General features: G+C 36.6%; 1 protein-coding gene across 2 annotated transcripts in view; it reads left to right on the top strand.

Annotated features, from left to right (window-relative positions):
* Positions 1–21,710, top strand: part of kcnma1a (potassium large conductance calcium-activated channel, subfamily M, alpha member 1a) — a 129,945-nt gene extending 108,235 nt beyond the window's left edge. Inside the window, exons 6-13 of one of the 2 annotated variants that reach the window (XM_051918126.1) lie at positions 2,707–2,782; positions 3,754–3,829; positions 4,243–4,413; positions 7,407–7,498; positions 19,230–19,340; positions 19,642–19,747; positions 19,944–20,026; positions 21,557–21,710. In XM_051918126.1, the coding sequence (XP_051774086.1) occupies positions 2,707–2,782; positions 3,754–3,829; positions 4,243–4,413; positions 7,407–7,498; positions 19,230–19,340; positions 19,642–19,747; positions 19,944–20,026; positions 21,557–21,680 (839 nt within the window). In that variant the 3' untranslated portion in view covers positions 21,681–21,710. The other variant, XM_051918127.1, reaches the window with a different exon arrangement.
* The last annotated feature ends 2,563 nt before the right edge of the window (positions 21,711–24,273 follow it).

Genomic DNA, 24,273 nt, shown 5'->3' with positions numbered 1-24,273 from the left:
TTCAGCCAAAAATAAGAATTCTGCCATTATTTACTCGCCCTCATGTTATTTCAAACCTGTATGAGTTACTGTACTTTCTTCTGCTGAACAACAACAACAAAAATATATTTTGAGAAGTTAGTCTTCTTAGTGTTCTTCCATACAATGAAAGTCAGTGGTCACCAAAACTGTTTGGTTATCAACATACCAAAACATCTTCTTTTATGTTCCAAAGAAGAAAGTCAGTCATATAGGTTTGGAACAGAATGAGGTTGATTAAATAAGGACAGAATTTTCAGTTTTTGGGTGAAATATCCCTTTAAAGTGCTGTCTAAGCAGACAGCTCACTAGATTTTGGAGCAGACCTTAGGTTTTGGTGTTTCTCTTGCAGATGCAAGAGAACGCAGGAAAGAAACACAGCATGAAAATATCAGGAAGACACCTTTGAAGTACAGTGAATACAGATGAGCTCAACAGCAGGATTATGGCAATTCATTTAGAAAGCAATTATTACTATGAAATGTATTATCTTTCTAGCATAACAATCCTACTGCACAGCATTAAAAATCACGAGAAAATGTCACTGCTAGTGCAACCCCCGTGATTAATTTAGGATTGTTTTTTTTGTTTTGTTTTTTTCATTTTCTTTTTCATTTTAACAGATCTAAATCTCTAGAAGGGTTCAGTATATACAAAAGCTAGTCACCTCACTTAAACAGAGAGGGGATCAAAGGAAAAGATACGTGCGTGGGAGTTTAATATTGAAAAGATCAGACCAAATACGTCAGAGACTGTGGCTGCAATCAGATTTTCATCCAATGACAGGTGTCACTGTCTAGGCTTGAAGGGTTTTTAGTATTGTTAAACAGTCTCTTAGACACATTCTGACATTCACGCTCTACAAGAATGTTATTTCTTTTTCTCTGAGTTCAAATTTGAATTTTTTTTTGATCAAGTACATCTGAGGTTGCACATCTTAGAAGCTGAGGAAACATCACATTCTACATTTCTGAACTTATAAAGGAGTAGGATCACAGAATCAACTCTCAGGATCTCAGAATCATGATCTCCAGCAAGCTGCTAGTGTTTCGGGGCCCGCGGGGTGCTCTGGTCACGGAAACCGTTCAGGAGAGCCAGCGGCGCAAAAAGTCAGGTGGTGACCTGTTTCAGAACGGTTACCGCGTGAAGTTGGGCCCAGGCCAGACAGGAGATGGCAAAGAGAGTGACAGTCAGAGCTCTCTTTTTTACTGCCTCCATGTGATCTCTAACTGGGGTAAGACATCCTTTCTGGGGAACTATTGAGGTGTTTTTGTTTCCTGTTGCTGAAGATACCCTCAAACTTGAAGTCAAATATTTCTGCAAGCATGAATCCTGTCAGGACTTTATTAACCTGTTGGCTTGCCTGATCCCCTCTCTCGGGCTCCCATCACTGTGTTTCCCTTTGTTTAAACAGTTGTCCACAAATGTTGACAAATTTTATATCTTTTGAAAGGTCTATGGGTTTAGCATTAGTATCCGGTCTCTGTTTTATGATAGAAATGCTTCAGCAACAGTAATATTGTAATTTGTATCGGAAATACAAATGAAAACATGCAGAATCTAAACGGGACTTTATTATAAAACGGTGATTGCGAGATGAATCCAATCCTTTACACTTAAGTAAATTGTTCAAGTCAAGAGTCCATTGAAAAACATCCAATAACAATTTTTGTCGACAAAAGCGTTAAATCCGTGAAATGTTAATATATAATCTATTGTTTACATCAGATTTTGCCCGAACGTTCTGACCTCCATCTTCGTTCTTCAACATTGTCATGATTTTGGCTCAAAAAGGGGGGACCTTCAACAGTTTAAAGAACATTGAGTCATTTTTTTTTATACAAATTCAGCATGAGCAATGCTAAGACGTTGCGATGTGCTTCTGAATAGAGGATGTTTTTGAGGCTGAAAGCAGGACAAAAATGCTGTTTATGTAAGAAGTCTGCTGAAGCAGGTGATGTTGTTCTCTAAGCTGCTACCTGATACACACACGCACACACACACTGGTGTGATTGTTCCATGGCTCTTCTTTGTCTTTCACATTTGTTAGGAATGGCAAATTACCATACTAATTTTTCTAGGAATGCAGTATTTGCACAATATGCAGAAAATATCTGAACGAACTATTATATTTGCCAGAAGTATAATAGTTCAGTAGTATCATCACACAAATCCAGAATTTGTGTGATGATAAATGTGTGTAATACAGTTTGACAATGACTGTTGAAGCAGTATACTGCTGTTTGACATGCTCATCATTGCATAATATGTGTACAAAATTATTATTATTATTATTGGGACTTTTCATACTGTTACTTTGAGGTCATCCTCACCCTCCTAAAATTTGTCTAAAAAAACTTTTAGAGGATATACATAAAAATATAAGGTTTAAAAATACTAGCAAGTAAAACTAATACAAATCATTAGTTCATGGCTATGATTTAAACCTTTTGACAATAAAAAAAAAAGAAAGAAAAAAAAAAGATCCCTTTTGTTATGTCCCACCCCAACTTTAAACACATCAATGTTATAAAGAAAACTGAGCTTGACAAGCCAATTATGGGGTCTTTAAAAAAGCAAATGTACAATCTAGTATGCCATAAGCTGGTGTTCCATTCTGAACATACAGATTGCTTTACAATAACACTTTTTTTATTCATTCTTTTCTGCTTTTCTCTTCTCTTGCAGGTCTGAGGTTTCTAAGAGCCTTGAGATTGATACAATTCTCAGAAATTTTACAGTTTTTGAATATCTTAAAGACAAGGTAAGGCCGACAACATATTACGCACCTCTCTCACTCTCAGTTTCAAAAGCTCCACTCCGCTGGCATCAACACACACAGTCTGTAGGATCTCTGGTGTCCCTTCCATCTTTTACCACGCTGCTCTGCAGCTTTGACCCAGAAGTCTGCAGGGCTCGTAGCTGAGCAGAATGTTTTACTTTAGTCCCCCACTGTGTGTGCATTTAATGTGCTGTAGGTAGGAGAACAGGGCCGCCGTCCAGCCTGATGAATGCAAGAGTATGAAGCAGACAGACCCCTGATTGATTCCTCCTCCAGCAGGCTGTCACACACATGACAGATGAGCGCCTCCTGACATCTCGTGGTATTTCGTAAAAAATGTCAATGAATCAGAAAGGAAGTGGGGAAAAAGCAGTCAGCACCCAACTCAGTGGTTGAAAAACCACTGGACATTTTCATTTATTTTAGCTGCTATCTCGTTTTTCAGTCTGTGGAAATTGCGCAGATATATCACAATGAACTGACACAGCTGTCAACAGGACGTTACATTTCCACCGCTGTATTTTCTCTCATTGGCTGCTAAAGAAGGGGCGTTCACATTGACAGCGATTTGCAGCAACTAGAAGTCTTTCATTTTCAGTGACAGTGACATTTTGAGGTGAAATGAGCGACAGGACCCTTGCCGACATAAAAAAGTTGAGTTGAGTTCACCTTTACGCAAAACACACAGCAACGCCATGTAATCCCCCTCCTGACACGCTGTAGAGTGTGAACGCCCCTTTAGATATGCGCTGGTCATCCTCAGGATCCCACTGTCTTCTTATTTGTTTACTGATAACTTGTGTGTTCACTCCCAGTGAGCAGCGTCACGGCAAGGCGCGGCTGGAAGCGGCCCGCTCGTGTGTGTGTTGGGCTCAGTAGATGACTGACTGATCTGTACGTCAGTGTGATGCGTTTCACTTTGAGAGGTGTGATGTAACTCTCGTCTCTCACAGTAATTCCATCAAGCTGGTGAACCTGTGTTCCATCTTCATAAGCACATGGCTCACTGCTGCAGGATTCATTCATCTGGTGAGTGAAAAAACACACACACGCCCCCCTTTCCCATGCCCCTGGAGAAACAGTCAAAGAAAGGAGTGCACGTGCAGATTCGTGGGAGGAAAAAGCTCCTATGCGAGCATCACGTCTGTCCCTTTGTGGCATATATGGTTTGTGTTGTAGTTTATCTAAAGATTTGGTGTTTTGTTGTTCCTTTTTTCGTGTTTTTTTTTTTTTTTTTTATTATTATTTTTTATTTTTATCAGGATGTGCCAGAGGACATCTGTGCCACTAGATGGCAGCAGAGACTCTGATCGCCACTAAATCCTCAGTTTGGTTGCTCTCACAATTCATTTTTGTGATTTTCTCTATGGACAGTAGATGGCTGTAGAGGATCACGTTTTGATCCGTCAGTAATTTTCTCTTCGCTCTCCTCTCCACTGCAGGTGGAAAACTCAGGGGATCCGTGGGAAAACTTTCAAAACTCTCAACCGCTCTCATATTGGGAATGTGTGTACTTATTAATGGTCACTATGTCCACTGTGGGATATGGAGACGTCTATGCAAGAACCACTCTTGGACGCCTTTTCATGGTCTTCTTCATTCTTGGTGGTCTGGTAAAAACACTTTTCCTCTTGTTGGCACTCGATGCACCCCTCCTGCACCCCTTCCCCTACCCCATGCAAACGCCTTGCTCCAACTACCATGTAAAAATAAGACAACTCCTGTGATATGACTCTCATAACTGTCGTCTTTCCACAGTCTTCATAACGGCCCAAATTATAACGCTGTTTTTACCATATTGTATACGTCCACTGTCTTTGTAATGTTTGCATCCTTGCCTTTAAAATCCATTACCTTGTTTTAACATTACAGCCCAAGTTAAGATGAAATGTACATGTATTGTGTAAATTCTTGTAAATGCTGTATGACACTACCACTCATGTTTATTACATTTAAAATAGTCTTTAAAGAAATGTATTTTGACGATGATAATGTTGCTATTCTCTTAAAACAGTTTTGCGGTTTCAGGAGATCCCATCCTTCTGTTTCCCTCCCCAAATTCCAACAAACACAGTGGCAGGCGGATGGCCCATAGTCCTGCTTGAGCGTTTCCATAGCAACAGCAGCCACAAACACTCAAAGAGTGCATTTATACCAGAGCAACTTCAGATGGTGATACAGAAAAATATACATAGCATTAACACAGATGAAGACTAGATGTGTATGCTTTGCAAGAGGTTTTTGTTAAAACTTAATATAAATAAATCAAATAAATAAGAGATAAGCAGCTGGGATTGGTAGCTTTAGCTAGATTTTTGCTGTACATTTGATCAGTTTACAGTTTCAAACTGCTATATTGCATTTCTTAAGTTTAGTTTTAAAAAAAAAAGTGTAGTTTAGTTAAAAAAGATAAATAAATTATAGGGTACAATGGGGCCAAAGGCACACCTTAAGAAAAAAAAAAAAGTGTTTTTCACTACTCCCGTAGTGTATGATTGCAGAAAAAAAAAAAAATATATATATATGTTTGTATTGAACATTTATGGAGCAACAGATTTTGTGTGAAAATAAATCATAAAAGTGGTTTATTTTTTGTTTAATAATCTTATAATTGTATGAGGTGGCGAGGCATGGGGTAAATACTAGCTAAAACATTAGCTAAAATAATATGTTTTTAATGTCTAAGTTAATACTTGTTCAGAACAATCACTTTAGCAAAGTTTGTACTATTTTCTGTTTATTTTGATACATATTTTCAATATATTGAATATAATATATATTGATATATAATACAATATATTCAATAAATGTATTGTCATTAAAATGTTAATATAAAAATATATTTTAAAAATACAGAAACAAAATTATTTTTAGAAAGTAAAGACTCTGAAAGCATTGAAGGAAATCCCGTAATTAATATAGATTTATAGTAGTAACAATAAATTATATTTTATTCAATAAATACAATAAATTATATATTCAATAATTTTAGGGATTCTCATTTGCTACTTAAATCTACAATGATTTAAAAAAACAAATATTAAAAAACAAATATTAGATCAAATTAGCACAGAATCAATCGATTGTGTCAAGGATCAGTCGAATTTCCACATGCATCTTGAAAAGTGGATGTTTTGGAAAGTGCTGCGACACGTTTTGTGCCCTCTAGTGGTTCAGAGGAAAATAAAATCAAAGGCGCCTTTTACCCTGGGGCACCTTTAGCCTCGTTGTATAATCCTATCAGACAGGCCTGTTCTAGTATATATAATAATTAATGCATTATGTAAAATAAAATAAAAATAAGAAAATGTTTTCAACATTGTTGGAAAACTGTAAATAATGTATTTTTTTTTTTTTTTTTTTTTTTTTAATTTGTTTAAAATGATAAAACTTTCACTATTATATAATATCGTATTAAAAACAGTGTAATTAACCCTAAATATTGTGGCATCTTTTATATCATTATTTTTATGTCAAATACATAGTTTCATCATAATACTGCGTGAACATGAATACATTTGGTTATGCTTGTGAAAGTAATGGGTCAGATCAGGTAGAAATAGCTCTTTAAGTAACTCATATTCACTTTTAACAGTGAGTAAGTTTTAGAGTGATGCAATTTTGAACAGTTTAAATTATACAAATTCAAAAATCAATATATATCATTCAGCCTTAGGGTCTAGGTGGTTAACAGACTCAAGATCAGGGTATAGATCATCCACAGGCATTCAGAAACTCTCATGTGAAGTTCATATAGACATAACGCAGGGCAGATGCGCTTCATTTCTATCACTGGACAGAAAGTTCCAGCTGTCCAGAAGTTTCCATAGCAATCTGCTATTTCTTTTTTGTTTTTGAGGAGGGCTGGAAATAATCATTGCTCTGCTTTATATCAGGTGTTCAATTAATGACTTCAGTATGGAAATGTTGTAAACCGTCAGGTCTGATCAGGCAGATGTCATAATTCATTAGGGCCCTGGAGAGAGGTGAAGAACCGCTCACAACTCTCTTCGGAAGGTCAGGCTGACAACTCAGGGATTAAGATCCCTAGTAACATGCAGTGTGGAGATAAAACAGAACTTTGTCAAGGCTGCAATCTTGCAAAGCGCATCCAGCTCATTTAAAGCACACTAATGAGTCTTAATGTACTTTGCAGCTGTGGGCGATCAGGCTGGACTATTCAAATACACTTGCCACTGCAATAGTGTTTGTTGGACAAAACATGGCATGTAGGTTTTTTTCTTCTTTCTCTTCTTTTTCACAAGATATTGTTTGTGCTGTTAGAGAAAACAGATGGGCAGCACCAAAAAAAAAAATTTTTTTAATTTTTATTTGTCTCCAAACCAGTGGAGTGTTTTCAAAGTTGGCTTTCCCCTCAATTTAAAAAAGAGATCCTTTAGATCTTTTCAGAAGCACTATGGACATTTATTATTTTAATTAAAAATTTAAATGACATTTTACTAAGCAACACCATTTTTTTTCCCGACAAAACACGCGTCCATATCAATTTCTGCACCTCAGAGGTTGGGGAAAAAAACAATCCAGACTCGGACGGGTCTCCACTCTCTTTTTTAGCCTCTGCTTCTGTCTCCTATCTTCTCCTTAGGCCATGTTTGCCAGCTACGTCCCTGAAATCATAGAGTTAATAGGAAACCGCAAGAAATATGGTGGTTCCTATAGTGCGGTAAATGGCAGAAAGTAAGTATTCCAGGTGCCTCTGTGGCCTCGGTCACAGCAGAACCCCTCTTTGCATGCCCTTTTCTTTTTCTGTTCCATGCATGTAGGCCATGTTTGCTCGCTACGTGCCAGAAATTGCTGCTCTCATCCTTAATCGGAAGAAATACGGAGGGAGTTATAACTCGACACGAGGCAGAAAGTAAGTCAAAATCCAGAACCAGGTGTGGTTGTGTGACTCACACTCCCCCGTCTCAGATAGAGAGGGGGTTAGTGCAGACAAAAATGATAGGACAAATGAATGTCACACTGTGACTGGAGACCTTGGCCATCGAAGCCACATGTCCATGCCCTTTGCTCTGTGTCCGTGGCTTCTTTTCCGTAACACATCTGCTGCATTTTAATTTCATTACAGTGACTGCTGTTGGTTTTCCATCTGTTATGTGCTGCCGTAGAATCAGTGTTTGTTTCGTATTTGTAATAGCACAATGAATGATAGAAAATGAAATCACTAGCTCATAGAACTAGTTTTGTGATGCTCAGATAAAATACGCTCTTTACTTAGTGTCATCATTGTCTTGTGTTTGTTTCAATTTTCTGTTCTTTGAGTTCTGCTCGTCATGCTTGATCCATCTCTCGCATGCTCTCTGTGAATGGACGACTGTTGGCTTTTTTTTGTTTGTTTGGTTGTGCATGCTGCAGTGAGAAAAGCCTCTCTGGCTGTGCGTCACTGCTGGCCCATTACCTCATCTCTGTGTGACATGACTCTGGCCCTGATCTTCAGTCAGCGCACACCCTGAATGCTTGGATGCCTCAGCTCTCGCACTGGAGCTGCTCCATTGCAATTGGCTTGCTTTTTTGCCCCGCTTGGTACTTTTACCATGTCCCGTTTTTTCTTTTTCTTTTCAAAGATGACCCCTGAATGTGAATGTGGATATTTTGAACCTCCTCCCACTCGTTTTCTGGCTCAAACACGGCCCTGTCATCAGCACAGCGATTCTCCCAAACGCTCGCGTCTAAGTTCCAGAGCCCTCTCTCTCTCTCTCTCGTGTGCGCGCTATTTCCCAACCCATTTCGCAGCGTGAAACAGACTCACGGTCACGTCCGGCTTTCATCATCTGAATTTGAGGGCAAATACTAAGCCGGGAGAAAGCCATTAGGAGCCCCTTTGTTTGATGCCGTTTCGCTGTCAGTGAAACAAGATTGATGAAATGTTATGTTTGGCCTCGGCCCCACGTTTGGATTCGCAGTCTGGTGTTGAGAGAAGGCCTTGTCAAAAGAGCTGAGCCGCTCTCTTTCTCTCACTTTCTTTCTCTCTGGCTATGCATGCATCTGGTTGCAATTACAGTAGGCTCCAGCTCTCTGGCCGAGCAGAAAGACAGGCACCAGGCTTCGCCTTATTGTTTAAATATGCATGGGACTGTGTGCTCATGAACGGACACATCACGACACCTCGAAATAAATGTGTCGAGATATTTATTTCCACTGTCAGCACATTTCCGACAAGCTCAGGCTGGTGCAAAATACATATGTTTAGAGTGTAATTCTGTATAAACTCACAAAAGTCCAAGAGCCTCAAGTTTTTATTTTTTATAAATGAAGTCCATGAGTAGGTGTTTATGAATAAGCGTTGGAGGCTGCATAAATGTTATATAAATGCTGATTATACTAATGTTAAGTCTATAGTTTAGCTTAACTTAAAGGGTTAGTTCACCCAAAAATGAAAATTCTGTCATTAATTACTCACCCCCATGTCGTTCCACACTCGTAAGACCTTCGTTTATCTTCGGAACATGAATTAAGATATTTTTGATAAAATCCGATGGCTCAGGGAGGCCTTCATGAAGCTTCGAAGCTTTACAAATCTTGTTTCGAATCAGTGGTTCAGAGCGTGTATCAAACTGCCAAAGTCATGTGATTTCAGTAAATGAGGCTTTGTTAAGTCATAAGTGTTTCGAAATTTTAATGGTTCGCCACTGGGGGGGCGTGACTTTGGCAGTTTGATACACGCTCCAAACCTCTGATTCAAAACAAAAGATTTGTGAAGCTTCAAAGCTTCATGAAGCAGTGTTTTGAAATCGCCCATCACTAGATATTGTTGAATAAAGTTGTTATTTAGTTTTTTTGGTGCACAAAAAGTATTCTCGTCACTTCATAACATTAAGGTTGAACCACTGTAGTCACATGAACTGTTTTAAATATGTCTTTAGTAGCTTTCTGGGCATCTGAAAGTGTTAATTATCTTGCTGGCAATACAGGCCTCACTGAGCCATCGGATTTTATCAAAAATATCTTAATTTGTGTTCTGAAGATGAATGACAGTCTTACGGGTGTGGAACGACATATGGGTGAGTAATTAATTACAGAATTTTCATTTTTGGGTGAACTAACCCTTTAAAGACCGAGGATTATGGATCATTTTAAATAGATAGGGCCCTATCATACACCCGGCACAATGCGATGCCAGGTGCGACGCAAGTGTTTTTTGCTAGTTTCAGCCCGACACAGTTAACATTTTCACTTCCAGTGCCCATGTTGTTTAAATACTATATGCACTCACATCCATCTGTTCGCTCATGGGCGTGCTTTTCTGAAAACGAGGTGTGTTCAGGTGTGTTGCTATTTTGAGGCAACTGAAAACAACTGCACCACTGACCAACAAAAACCTGGTCTAAAGTCAATGGCGCAGCATTTTTTTGTTATTTAAAGGGCGCGTTAGTAATACGCGCCTATAGCCAGGTGCACAGCGCGTGTACACTCTGCTGGTTACACAGGCAAACATTTTTAAATATTAAAATTAAAAAGATTCCTCTCTGGAGAAGCGTTCAGTCTTCCCGCTTGCAAATTCCGCCATGTAAATTGCGAATCCGCCATTGTGCAAGCGCAACTGGCTTTTAAGGGAATGGGAGATGGTTTATTGCACGTTATGCCCAAAACACACCCATGACTCATTAAGAGACTAGGTACAACCCTTTTGCACCTGGAGTGCTGACCATTTTTTTCGTTAAACTAGCAAAAGAGGATTCGGACACGCCCTAAGTGCACCTGCGCCATGCGTTTGGATCATTAAGATAGGGCCCATAGTGTTAGTAAGTGAACTGTAAGTAGTTTCTTTTATGTCTGATTCAAAATAAACCATAATCACAATATGATTGGTTGAAGTGACAAAACTTTTTTTTTAAACAGAAATATTCTTTGGTATTTATGATCAACGTGGTTTGTGATGGACAAATTACTAGAGTGACAGCAACAAGTTATATATGCACTACTGTTCAAAAGTTTGGGGTCAGTAAGCTTTTATTTAATTAATACTTCTATTCAGCAAGGATGCATTAAATTGATTGATTATAAAACATTTTTACATATTTCAAATAAATGCTGTTCTTTTGAACTTTTTGTTCATCAAAGAATCCTAAAAAAATATTGATAATAATAAGAAATGTTTCTTGATCACCAAATCAGCATATTAGGATGATTTCTGAAGGATCATGTGACACTGAAGACTGGAGTAATGATGCTGAAAATTCAGCTTTGCTGTCACAGAAATATATTACATTTTAAAATTTATGAAAATAGAAAACAGTTATTTTAAATTGTAATATCAAATAATTATAACAATATTACTGTTTTTACTGTATTTTTGGTCAGTAAATGTAGCATTGGTGAGCATAAGTGACTTCTTTCAAAAACATTTTTAAAAAATCTTACCGACCCAAAACTTTTGAACAGTAGTGTATAATTTAAATCATAATCATAGTCCATATACTAGAGTCCCTTTAACACAACTAAAGTTAGTGAACTGAAGTGAACAACTATCTTTATTGAGTGATTTTGTAATTTGTCAACTACAAAAGTAATTTGGCTTAAATGTTTCCATTTAGAAGCCAATAGCTCTTTAGTCTCTAGCCCTGACATTACCATCATGGTGTATTGAGCCTAGTAGTAGTTTGAAGTGTAATCCCTGCTATTGAAACCATGCCACAGCCAGGTTTGTGATGGCTGTTTATGTCAGCGTGTGTTTAGCATAGTGTTTAACCATCAGAACGGGAACACAGATCTGGATCTATACGTATAATATAGAGCAGCGTTCTGTTGGATCAGGCCGGGGTCTCTGTGGTTTCCATTAGAGCGCTGCTGAAACTGACATAAACCCTGAGTGAACTCTGAGCTCATGCGCCGCCTCTGAGCTTCTCTTCAGAATTGAAGCCACACCAAGTATGTGGAGCCGGCACAGCTTGCCCCAGCAGAGCAGGTCTGTGTTGGCATGAGCACGCATGGAGTAAGAGTTGAAAAGAGGGTGAAATGGCATATAGAAATGCCATTACTGATACGGCTCTCACAACGCATTAAAATGAGTGAGATCAATGGAGTTTCAGTCATCTGGTTTCCTGACTCCTGCTTAGGTGTGTAGGGGAACTATCCATGCATGGCTGACAGTCTGATGTATAGTCTGTGATGTTGGACAGCTTACTGCATTGAACATTCTCCTGCTAGTTATAAGGCTGAAATTTAACAGAATTTTGTATTTATGTATAACCTCCTGGGCCCAGCAAAAAAAAGGAAAAAGAAAAAAAATATGCTGCATAAAAAACATATGACAAAAAAATATTTTTTTAGACAATAAAACAATATGTTGAGTAGTGTTGTCAAAAGTACCGACTTCGATACCAAGTCGATTAGAAATGTGATGCTTTGAGCGCTGTTGAGCGGATTCGTAAACACCTCTGATTGGCCATTGTGTTCATGCACTCATCATATATGTCTGTGATTGACTACAATGATCAATGCACAGGAGCGTTTGAAAGCACACGGAAGTGTTTGAAAGCGGGAGCGGAAGCATTTGAAAGCAGGAGTGGCTTGGACCAGTCCGCTGATAGACACCTGCTTATAAACGCTCCTGTGTGTATCTGTGTAAGCGCTCGTTTTTTGAAGCACTGATCATTGTAGCCAATCACAGACATATCTGATAAGCACGTGAACACAATGGCCAATCAGAGGTGTTTACGAATCAGCTCAACAGCGCTCAAATCATCACATTTTTATGTTTTTATAATTTATAATATATTTTTTAAATTTCAGTATCGACTTGGTATCAAAGTCGGTACTTTTGACATAATGTTGAGGAAAATAAATCAAGGCAGAATTAAATGAAAATATCTTTATAAAACAATGTTTGTCATGTCTTCAGAATGTTCAGTAGTGTAAATATGAATTAGTAGTACCTGCATTTAATAGGTGTTGAATATGAAGGCCCTGATATACTCACGGTGAAGTTCTTTTTCATTCTTTGTTTTGGGGTAAAACAAAGTTTGAAATACGTGACCAGCGGTATACTGTTAGCGAACATCCGACAGTGTCCGTGCTGCTGAGAGCGGAGTTTAGATGAATATATAAATATGTGCTGCATGCTTTCCTCTCAATAACAAAATGAACACACAACAAAATTGAGAAAACAGCAAGCGTTTTTTTAGTAAAGCATAAGAAAAGCATCTGATCATAGCAATGTGGATATGTTTGCACAAGCTCTGAAATTTGGCGCTCTAATAGAGTCATGTTATGTTTATTTATAGCACTTTGTATTATAGATTGCTTAAAATCAAGCAGCTTTACCATATTAAACATGAAAAACAGTGTCTCATTTCATCAGAAGTACAACTTCAGTTTCTACTATAAAGCCTTCGCGCACACCTACCTATTACGTAATCGCCATGGACCAATGGTAATACAAAGGTGTTTACTAGCCGTAACAAACTTTTCTGGAAAGTTCGCTTTGGCAAGCTGTTTTGAACTCCCAAAACACAAACTTTGTTTTGGCCTGATTTTGTTCGAAATGACGTCACACCAGTTCATTCTTTGATTTCTCTTGAAGTATATCAGGGCCTTAAATTTGTGTTTTACGGCACTTTGACAGAAATCTAAACTTCGACTAAACGTACATGATCCAGACTTTGCACTTAAAAGGATAGTCACCCAAAAATGTAAATTGTCATAATTTACTCTTCATTTAAACTCACAACATTCCAAGTCTTTCTTTTCTAGAAAATGTAGATAAATGTAGAAAATGTCTTTGTTTTTTGTCATTACAATGAAAGTCATTTGGGGTCCAATGTTGTTTAAATTTAAGTGACTTTCAAAATAGCTCTTTTTGTGTCACGCATGAAGAAAGTCAAATGTGTCAGTGTTGTTATTGTTAACCAAAACAATTAAAAATAATTAATTAATTAAAATAAAGCTAAAATAAAATATAAATATTAGACGAAATTAGAAATGTTGCCTTGACAACTGACAATAAGTTTTTGTAAAATTGAAATACATGTACTAAAACTGAAATAGAATATACAAATAATAGAATATAAAAAAAATTAGAATAAAAATGGATAAAAGCTAACGCAACCCGCCTTACTCTCCACGCCACTGATTCTGGGATTTCTTTTGTCATTTTGTCTGGCTCAATCAGACAATGCTTGGCGGAGTTAGTATAAATAGCCTCTGCCAACAAGACACTCCGAAATAATATACCTAGGGCCAGATTTACTAACAGCTTGCGCTAGCGCAAACCCTCTTTTGGCGTTAAAAAACTACTGTCAGGATTTACTAAAGACACGCAGTGCAAAATTAGCGCTGAAAAGGCGTGGACTGAGTTGTTTTTACGGCTGACCTTATTGCATATGCATTTGTAAGAGTTTCCCTTTCAGACGCAAAATTTATGGGAGGAGAGTATTTAAATGAATCACAATGCGATTTACTAAGATTAGCCTTCGTCAATTTACTGGTATTTGCGCCATTATTTAACACCCAAAAACAGCATGTCTTAACCCATTTTGTGACATAACTGCAATTGTTGTTGCTGCTAGGAGAAGACACCGCAGAGAGCAAAGAGCGTGTGGTAGAAGGAAGAAAATATTTTCCTCTCATATTAATTTCTTTGGAATGCCAGAGGAAGACGTTATCCGAACATATCGTTTGCCAAGCCATGTTGGCCTATATATATATATATATATATATATATATATATATATATATATATATATATATATATATATATAAACGTTGAGTTGCTGGGTCCCAGAAATATAGTTTCACTTAGAATTCATATCCAAACATTTGTGCCCATCACAAACCACACTGACTGGCCATAAATGCTGCTTGAACCCCTTTTCAGTTCCAGGACACTTGGAATATTACATTGATATTTATTTGGACATTCATGTTACCAGTGTACTCAATGAAAAAGCTGGTAGTCTAAGCAAACACTCATGAGAGAGATTAAAATGGATCCACTTATGTGATGTGTATCAATTAAACACCATTTAGATTACATGTCAGTCAATATGGGCTTTCAGTGGTCTTAACCTTTTACATTTGGTGTTAGCCTTACAGCATATGTAGAGAAATTGCAGTTAGAAATGACATAATGAAGTGTTTTTGAATAATTACAGTAGTTTAAAGAGGTGTTACTGGCTAAAGAGTTGCCAAATTAAATTCATTATTTATCCCCTGCATCAAGTCATTAAGATGATGGAGCCATGGCTCCATATGGACTACACATGTGGTCCATCTCAAGCTCTGTTCTCTCTTGGTTTGAAGAGAAAGGCAGGCATTCACCCCTTTCATCAGGTGACATTCTCCTCACAGCTATCTGTTCCTAAAAGTCGAGCGCGGAAACAGTCTTTTCGTTCGGCTCTGAAATGATTGATCGGTTTAAGGATTAGAGCAGTATCAATGGTTTCGCTGCTGAGGCTGATGTTCGAGCTTATTGTTTTTAATTTCTTCAGATTTTAGTTATCATTTCTGTATTTTTGGTGCTTTTTTATTTTTTTATTTGGCATGTTTCACAGTGCATGTTGGGTAACTGCCCTTCTGCATTTGCTTGCTCTGTGCACATTTTTTTTATTTATTTTTTTTTATTTCACCTTATTGTGCGTAACATTGTGTTGCACCCCAAGTGTTCTCTTCACTGTGTGTTGTTCACAGTGTAGTGTTGTTAGTGTGTGTATTTTAAGTTGAAGACATCTTAAGTTCTTCAACTAGTATTTAATTTTTAAAATGATTTTATATTTTAAATGTACAGTTTTTTTCATGGTGATTATTCATATTACTTTTAATTAGTGATTAAAAAAAAAAAAAAAACTTTAATTTAATCTTAAACTTTAATTCTCTCCCAATATTTGCAAACAATATTGTGGCTATTGTGGCTATTCAGTCATGAAGAAGTTTAAAATTGTGCAACAAATGCCAACAGACAAGTAGCTCGTGTAGAAAGATCCTCCATTACTTTTTTGAAAGGAAACATGTTTTTCCATCTCTGTGCTATAGTAAGTGTTTAAAGGTGCACTCAGTAATTTAAGATTGTTTAATGTACACTCACATGAAGACTGTACTCATATCAGAAAGCCTAATAAAAACTGCTTTATTTTACAATGGGCCTCATGGAGGCTCATTTTAAGATCGCACGACTAGTTAAATACTTTTCTTTATTACTGTCTTGTTATTCTTTAAAATAAACAAACAAAAAAGAATCGACCTATCATAAAATCTACTATTATAAAGAATAAAAATGTAATTTAATGTAATAAAAAAAGTAAAATTATATCTGATCAGTTCAACACCATTATATATCTAAAAACAGTTTTGTTACTGTAAATATTATTACAATTTTAAATAACTTTTCTATTTTTATATATTTTAAAATATAATTTATTCCTCCAATGGCAAAACTAAATTTTCAACAGAAATTCATTCTAATAGGCTGATTTGGTGTTTAAGAAACATTTCTTATTATTATTAATGTTGAAACAGTATTTTTGTGGATACTGTGATGCAGCAAATATTCTTTTAAATAGAAAATCTGTTATAAAAGTTCAGACTTTTGAACTGTAATGTGTATGTATTACTGAGTGCACTATAACTCGGAAATAGTAACAAAGGTTTAGGCAGTCCATAATGACATTAGTTTTACCTTATAGTTTTTTTGAACGGTTGTATTTCTTGTATTGCTTCTTGCATTGGCCGTACTATAAATATAAAGAAAAAAAAAAAAAACTTCCCCACAGTGGTGAAACACAATCAGTAGCACAGTCACGCACCACTGATAGCTCATCCAAACACGGAGACAAGATGTCTGACATAAGCTGAGACAGAGTGTGTTTGTATCCTTGCCAGAGACTCTGTTCTGCTGTTCTAGAGTAAAAAAGAGTGAGAGCATTGTCATACAAAACCCTCCGATTTAGCTAAAGCTCACAAATGGGCATTTTTGGAAGTAGGAAAACATGAATAATGTGTCTCTCATCAAGCCACCCCTTTGCCAGACGCTGTTGGCTTTACACCAAGCCATCGACTCAACAGAGTCTTCTCATCCCAGGACAGTCAAGCATGCAATTACTACCACTCATTAAATACAAGAGGCCAGATCTGTGAAGATCATTATGTGTGATGGCATCCAGACACTGCGCCCGTAAAGCCTCATCAGGTCCCTCCGGCAAACAGAGATCCGCTTAATGTTTGCCCAGGTTCTCAGCACAAATAAGCACATCTCTCCAGCACCTGAGAGAGGCACAGGCACATACACCCAGTTACAATTAAGGTCAACAGCCCCTGTTCTTTGTACACATTGTGTCTGCTGAACGGAGAGAGTTAGTTTGGACAGATTTAGATTGATGACCATGCACGGTTAAGGCTCTTGAGACTTTGACCACAGCAGTATTGGAGTCATCCAGCATGGGAAGTGAAGTGATCCGCAAAACCCCATGGCTACAGCTCAACTCTTTAACCTCCTGTTGCATAGAAGGCTCGTTTGACAAATAAAGCATTGTTATTGTTCGGCAACAGTAATAGAAGTGGCCATTAAGTTGTTAGGATAGTAATGATGGGCCGTAATCTTTTATATGAGTCAGATCATTGCAGACATGTAAAACTCTTGAGAACAACTTTGGTGTATAATTTAAAGTGCATTAGTGTGTAGTTTGGTATATAGTTTAAAGGCTTGAAAACAACCTTCAATTGAGGGATTTTTTTAGTGACTCCTTTTTCAGGTTACATTGCTGTGCCAGTTGGTGGCGACTAGTGACTTTCTTTGAGTCATTGAATCATTTACTGAATCTATTTGTTCAAACACACTGATTTATTCAGCAATGAAATAACACACTCTTTATGAGTAAGTCATTGAATCATTGATTAAACTGAATCGTTCATACTCAGATTAATTCAGAAATGAAACAAATGTCTTTTATGAGTGAGTCAGTCATTGACTAAACTGATTCAAAACACAGTGATTCATTCAGAAATTAAACAAGTGAGTCGCTGCGTCCGAACTTCTCTACTATATAGCATGTGAAAAACAATGGCGCATTGTTTTTCACGTGCTATATAGTAGAGAAGTTCGGACGCAGCGACTCACTTGTTAAATACAACAGTAACAGTAGCATGTCCGAATACATAGTATTCGAAAAACTGTAGGTAAAAAGTATTAAGGATGATCTGCTACTTCTGCCGAGATCCTGGAGTGTGCATTTGATAGACACTTTACTATCCCATGAGGCCACATGAGAGGATTTATGAATGGCAGTGAAGCGACACAACTGACGCTGGTAGGTCACGTGACAGTAACAACATGGCGGATGTAGTACATCTAAATTGATTCATACTATATAGAACATACTTTTTTAACGGTCGCAAAGTAAATTTAAATTCAAATGTAGTACCTACTCAGTATGCGATTTCGGATGCACTTTAGTGAGTAATATACAGAGTCATTGAATTATTTACTCTACCAATTTGTTTAAAAACACTGATTCATTCAGAGATAAAAACAAGAGAGAGTGTTTATGAGCAAGTCACTGAATCAATTTCTCGACCAATTTGATCAAAACATTGATATGTTCAGGAGCTGAAACACCATTATTGTATATTGCTCTGAGATTAAACAGTTGATCCTGTTTAGATTTTATTTTCATTGGTGGAACAAAAATAGAGAACTGACAATGTTGTGTATAAAATGTAAGTTACTCAATATTAAGTAGTTTGTTTATTGTACTGATGTAATAACAGGACTCTTGTTTGTTTGATTATTGCTTAGTGAAATTATTGCATCTTTAGTTTTAGCTAATACTGCACATGAGTGCTATTTGAGCGCTGCCTATATAGCCAATAAATGTCAAGGCAACTCACTACAAGGTTTTGGAACAGCTCTAGAGTATGAAACTAGATCTTACTATAGAGGCAGAATAAATGAGCCCCAGAAGACCATGACCTCTGGAACAATCCATTTGAGTCTGTTTGTTTGTTCCATCTGATGTATCACAAGTTTTTCATTCGGTGCCTGTCCAGAGAAGTCACGGTTAGAGTTCATGGCAGCCACAGATCCAAAAACAATTTAACCGCTTTTGACAGGGGTTCCGATACATGTCAGTTAGTACTGATGTACATGTCAACATGCGTCTTAGCACAGGGGTGGTTTGGCTACAGAGACACGGCTTATTAAGAACATTTGACAATCCAACATTAAAACGTAAGATTCAATTTTGTTTGTCCTGGAAAGTTCAAAGCACTTAATTTAGTGTTTAAACCATGTTTATAAATATGAGGTAAAACAACATGTGCTATTATGACTAAAACTGACGGCAAATGTTTGAAAGCCACAACATTTAATGTTTTCAAGACATTTTTGGTTATTATGACTTTATGCTCTTTTTTAGGATATGCCAGAGTTTTGTTTTATTTTATGTTGCACTCTTCAGCTGAATTTTCCCCCTTACAGGCATATTGTGGTCTGTGGTCATATCACGCTCGAAAGTGTTTCCAACTTCCTTAAAGACTTCCTACACAAGGACAGGGATGATGTCAATGTAGAAATTGTTTTTCTTCATAAGTAAGTACAATTCCCTTTGGAATACATTTTATGAGATTGATGGAGCCTTTTCCCACTGTAAAGAATATAATGACTGTGAGTTACTAAGAAAAACAAATAAATCACATAATTGCCTTTTTTATATAACATGGAGATAAGCCAGTAAAATGTTTTTTTTTTTTTTTTTTTTTTTTTTTTTTTTAAGCTTCTTTCTTTGGCACACAAATGACACATTGTTCCTATAAATTTAAAACATTCTCAAAATTACAGAGCTTTACATCATTTGGTTAATAACATACTTTCTCTTTTTGTCATCCTCTAGTATTTCCCCTAATCTTGAGCTGGAAGCCTTGTTCAAACGTCACTTCACTCAGGTGGAATTCTATCAAGGATCTGTCCTCAACCCACATGATCTAGCAAGAGTGAAGGTAACATCATAAAAAGTAGCATTTCTCTCTCTTTGGATTAATGGTGTCATACACTGATACGTTATTTAATTCATTTGTTTATTACAGATACAGAATCGTAGGGATGTTGTAGAGAATAATGCTGCAGGTTGTTAGTGTCCATTTTTGATGCTGTTCTGAACACTGCAGCCTCATTTTTCTTTTCCATCTTGTACAGATTGAGTCAGCTGATGCCTGCTTGATTCTTGCAAACAAATACTGTGGAGACCCCGATGCTGAAGATGCCTCTAATATCATGAGGTCAGTTCGGTGAAGGGTTACAGTTCGCTATCAACTCTAGACGCATTTCAACACATCTTGTTTTGTGCAGCAGCATCACACTCACTAGAGACGTCCTCCTGTAAAACAGATGTATTGAAAGCTGATGTCTTTCACCCTCCTGTGCTGTTAAAGAAAGGTGTGAATGGGATACTCGGCATCTCAGGTCAGATTCGCACTTGTTATATACCTGGACACAGATGAAAAGAGCCAGAAGGAATTTCCTTTGGGATGGAGTCAACTAATATTGCTCTGAAAGAGTGTGCGAAAGGAGGGCAAACATATTTCACTTCCTCCTTTCATGCTGAAGATGTTCTTTAGCCATGAGTAACGCACCCAGTCTGGCCTGTTTGGAAAATGAAATATTAATTTAAGCAGGTCTTGGAATGCTCTTTTGAACTAATGTGTTATAGAGCAGCTTAATATGGAAATAAATTCTGCACCTCTCTTACGAGACTGGAGAGAAATCCAGACTGGATTTCACAGGAAAGTCACACTGTTCTGCCACATATCACAGGCTTCTCTATAGATATGAAAGATGAATTGGTTTTTTATTCATTCAGCAGATGCTTGTTTTTAATCCAAAGTGACTTACGATGGAGGTTAAAGGTGCACTCAATGCATTTTTGTTTACATGAGGGAGCGACCTGCTCCATGCAGAATAAAACATATTTTACTAGAAGATTAATGTCTTTTCTCATGTGAGTGTAAATTATGTTGATGATATTTCTCGAAAGTGCTGTTCATATACTACCGTTCAAAAGTTTTAGGTTAGTAAGTTTTTATTTTTAAGATATATATCAAACAAATGCTGTTCTTTGAACCTTCTAATTATCAGAGTCCTAAAAAAATTTACCAGTGCTTCCACAAAAATATAAAGCACAGCTTTTTTTCAACATTGATAATGTTGTCAACATTGATGTTTCTTGAGAACTAAATCAGCATATTAGATTGATTTCTGAAGGATCATGTGACTCTGAAGCTGAATTCAGCTTTGCACAACAAGAATAACTTACACTTTAAAATATATTAAAAGAGAAAAGTTGTAGTAAAGTTGTAAATTGTAATAACATTTCATAATATTGCTGTTTTGATTGTATTACATCAAATAAAACAGCCTTAGTGAGTCATCTTTTAAGAGAGACTTCTTTGAAAAACAAATTAAGAAAAAAAAAAGTCTTACTGACCTGAAACTTTTGAATGGTTGTATATCTTAAAAATTATTGAATGCACCTTTAATCAAAATTCTTACCTCTAGACCAAAAAACCAAGTAGAAAATTTTTGGTCTTATTTTGCATGATTTATTTGGGAAAAAAAAAATTACCCTAGAAATGTATTGAGGGTGAACTTGCGCACCAGTCAAAATGCATTCTCAAATTTCTGATAAATAAAATCATGTTCCATCTTGCATATATTTTCCCTGAATATTCTATTCCCCCTTGCTGCAAAAATGCTGTTTCATGTTGACTTCTGTCCTTTTTTTTTTTTTTTTTTTTTTTTTTTTTTTACAGAGTAATATCTATCAAAAACTACCATCCAAAGATCAGAATAATCACTCAAATGTTGCAGTACCACAATAAGGTAGGAAATGTATATTTTTTGTTGCTGTGTCAAGTCAAATCGACAATAAAATGATGACGACCTAAACAGAAAGAATACATACAATGTACAAAGAGGCTATAAAGTGATCACAAAATTACTCCCAAAAAAGTAAATGAGGATATGAGCAGCAGAATACGCAGAATTATGATAGTGACAGTAGTAGGGTTAAAAGCATAGAGTATAAGGTTAAAAAATGATCTTTTTTTGGTTCATATTTTATATATATATATATATATATATATATATATATATATATATATATATAGACTAATAGGCTTGTAATTATTACAGAGAAAACATAAGCAAAGTTTTATAATTATTAATAATATTCATTATTTTATGTTGAGTTGACATCTAACATGATCATAAACCCTATAATACGACCATAACCACAGTGACATATGGTTCAGCATATAAAAGAAAATGAATCCAATTTAAAAGACGAGTTTATCACCTGAAGAGTGAATGTCCAGTCTCTTTGGAGGTTATATAAATCTCTGTGCTGTGTTTTGTAGACTGACTTCACAGCTGTCAAAAGAATAGCTTATATTATGTGCATGACTTCATCTGGTACATGTCACATAAAACATATGCAAATGTTTAATATTAAATTAATGAGGTCCATTTGACCCAAAGGACAGATTGATGGAACATGTTTGTTTAAATGGTTGGGATATTCATATGTATATAAATACATATAAATAAAAAGTTCATCTATGTGGTATGATGCACATAAATAAAATGAGTTAAAGAAACTTTTTAAGGAGAAAAACACTATATTCAGAGGTACTAGCATTTAGTGATATTTGGCATTTTCATTTGTAGTCTTACTATGTTTTAATTTCACAAAACTTCAGTGATTTAAAAGAAACTGTGCACAAGAAGCCACATTTTCTTCAACAATTCTGAACTTGACCGTAAACTTGAATCATAATATGATTCTACAGATAGGATGTCAGTCTGTGTATTATTAGTGGGCATTTTCATTCTTTCTGCGAATGATATTGTAGGTGGCAACAAGTGACTGTCCTTATGAGTGAATCGTTCGCTCAACTGATTTGTTCAAAACACTGATTAATTTTGGAACGAAACGCATCTACTGTGTGTTGCCTGGAGAAAAAGCGGATGTTTTGACTTTGGAACTATTTTCAATGGTGGAGAACAAAAGAGAAAATAACTGGAACATTGTGTCTAATGTGTAAGTGTTACAGTCACAAGCTGGTGTGCCCTGGATGTCCACCAGAGGGCACTCCCCTCTTGTTCATTATCATTCTACATGGACTACATTCCCCAGAACTCACTGCCTGGACTCATCATCCCTGATTATCTTCAGCTGTGTCTCATTTACCTTGTTAACTCTGCCTAGCCTATATAAGCCTGGTTTATTCAGTCATTTAATGCAAAGTCTTGTATGTGTCTGTACTGCATTTCTGAGCCCTTATATCCTGTTTTCCTGTGTCTTGGTTTTGATCTTCTGCCTGTTGTCCTGGAATTCTCTGTTTACCTGTGCCTTGGTCTCTGTCATTGTTTGGACTGTTTATCCTTTGCTTTTGACTTTTTGCCTGTTTGGATTATGTCTTTGGATTACCCTTTAATAAACTTCTGCGTTTGGATCTTCAACCTTGTGTCTCGGAGCATTTCATGACAGTATTAGTACTGCATGTTTAATATCACACTCAATCGTGATGTTGTTCCGAATATCAATGCTGTTGTGATTTCGTTACAGAAACGAGACCGTAGCAATCTTGCTTGTTTGATATTGATTATGATTTTATATTGTGGGCTATCCACACATTCAATTTACAAACGGTCGTGCCCACTCTTACATTTAAACAAAAAAGTGGATATGGAATAATAAATACATCTGAAAATAGGCTTCCACAAGCACCATCTTTAAACATCTGAAATGCAAATTTTAAGACCAAGCCTTTAAAAGATTGAGAGAGAAAATCAGTCTACGTCACAGATAGTGACATCATTGCAGCTGACCAATCAGAAGTTGCCCGGGGCATTTCAAACTTCAGCGTCATTCCAGAATTTGTGAAGTACGGATCTATGCGCCTACTCCCACAAATACTGAAATAGCATCGAAACGAACAATGGTAAGTTTATGAAACTCATGCATTATATGGTTGAATAGTTTGGATATGATTTCTAGAAATTAGTGAACGTTGTGGCATGAAAATGGCGTGATCATATTTGATCATACTCCCCATTCAGGTAAAACTAGCGCAAGTGATTGTGTGATCATATTTGATCATATGCCCTGTTCAGGTAAGAATAGAGCAAGTGATTATATGATCATATTTGATCATATGCCCTGTTCAGGTAAGAATAGCGCAAGTGACAGCATGTCCACTTTTAGACATACACCCGATGCATCTATTAAGCCAGTGGTTCCCAAACCTGTCCTGAAGGACCCCCAGCACTGCACATTTTGTATCTGACACTACTTCAGCTTTTGCAGTCTCTATTAATGAGCTGATGAGTTGAATCAGGTGTGTTAGATGAAAGAGACATCCAAAATGTGCAGTGTTGGGGGTCCTCCAGGACAGGTTTGGGAACCACTGGATTAAGCCACACTTAGATTTTTTTTTTTTTTTTTTTTTTTTGCAAATAATGCATT

This window comes from Ctenopharyngodon idella, chromosome 13 (assembly GCF_019924925.1).
Source record: "Ctenopharyngodon idella isolate HZGC_01 chromosome 13, HZGC01, whole genome shotgun sequence".
Classification (NCBI taxonomy): domain Eukaryota; kingdom Metazoa; phylum Chordata; class Actinopteri; order Cypriniformes; family Xenocyprididae; genus Ctenopharyngodon; species Ctenopharyngodon idella.
This window is presented reverse-complemented; position numbering and strand designations above follow the sequence as displayed.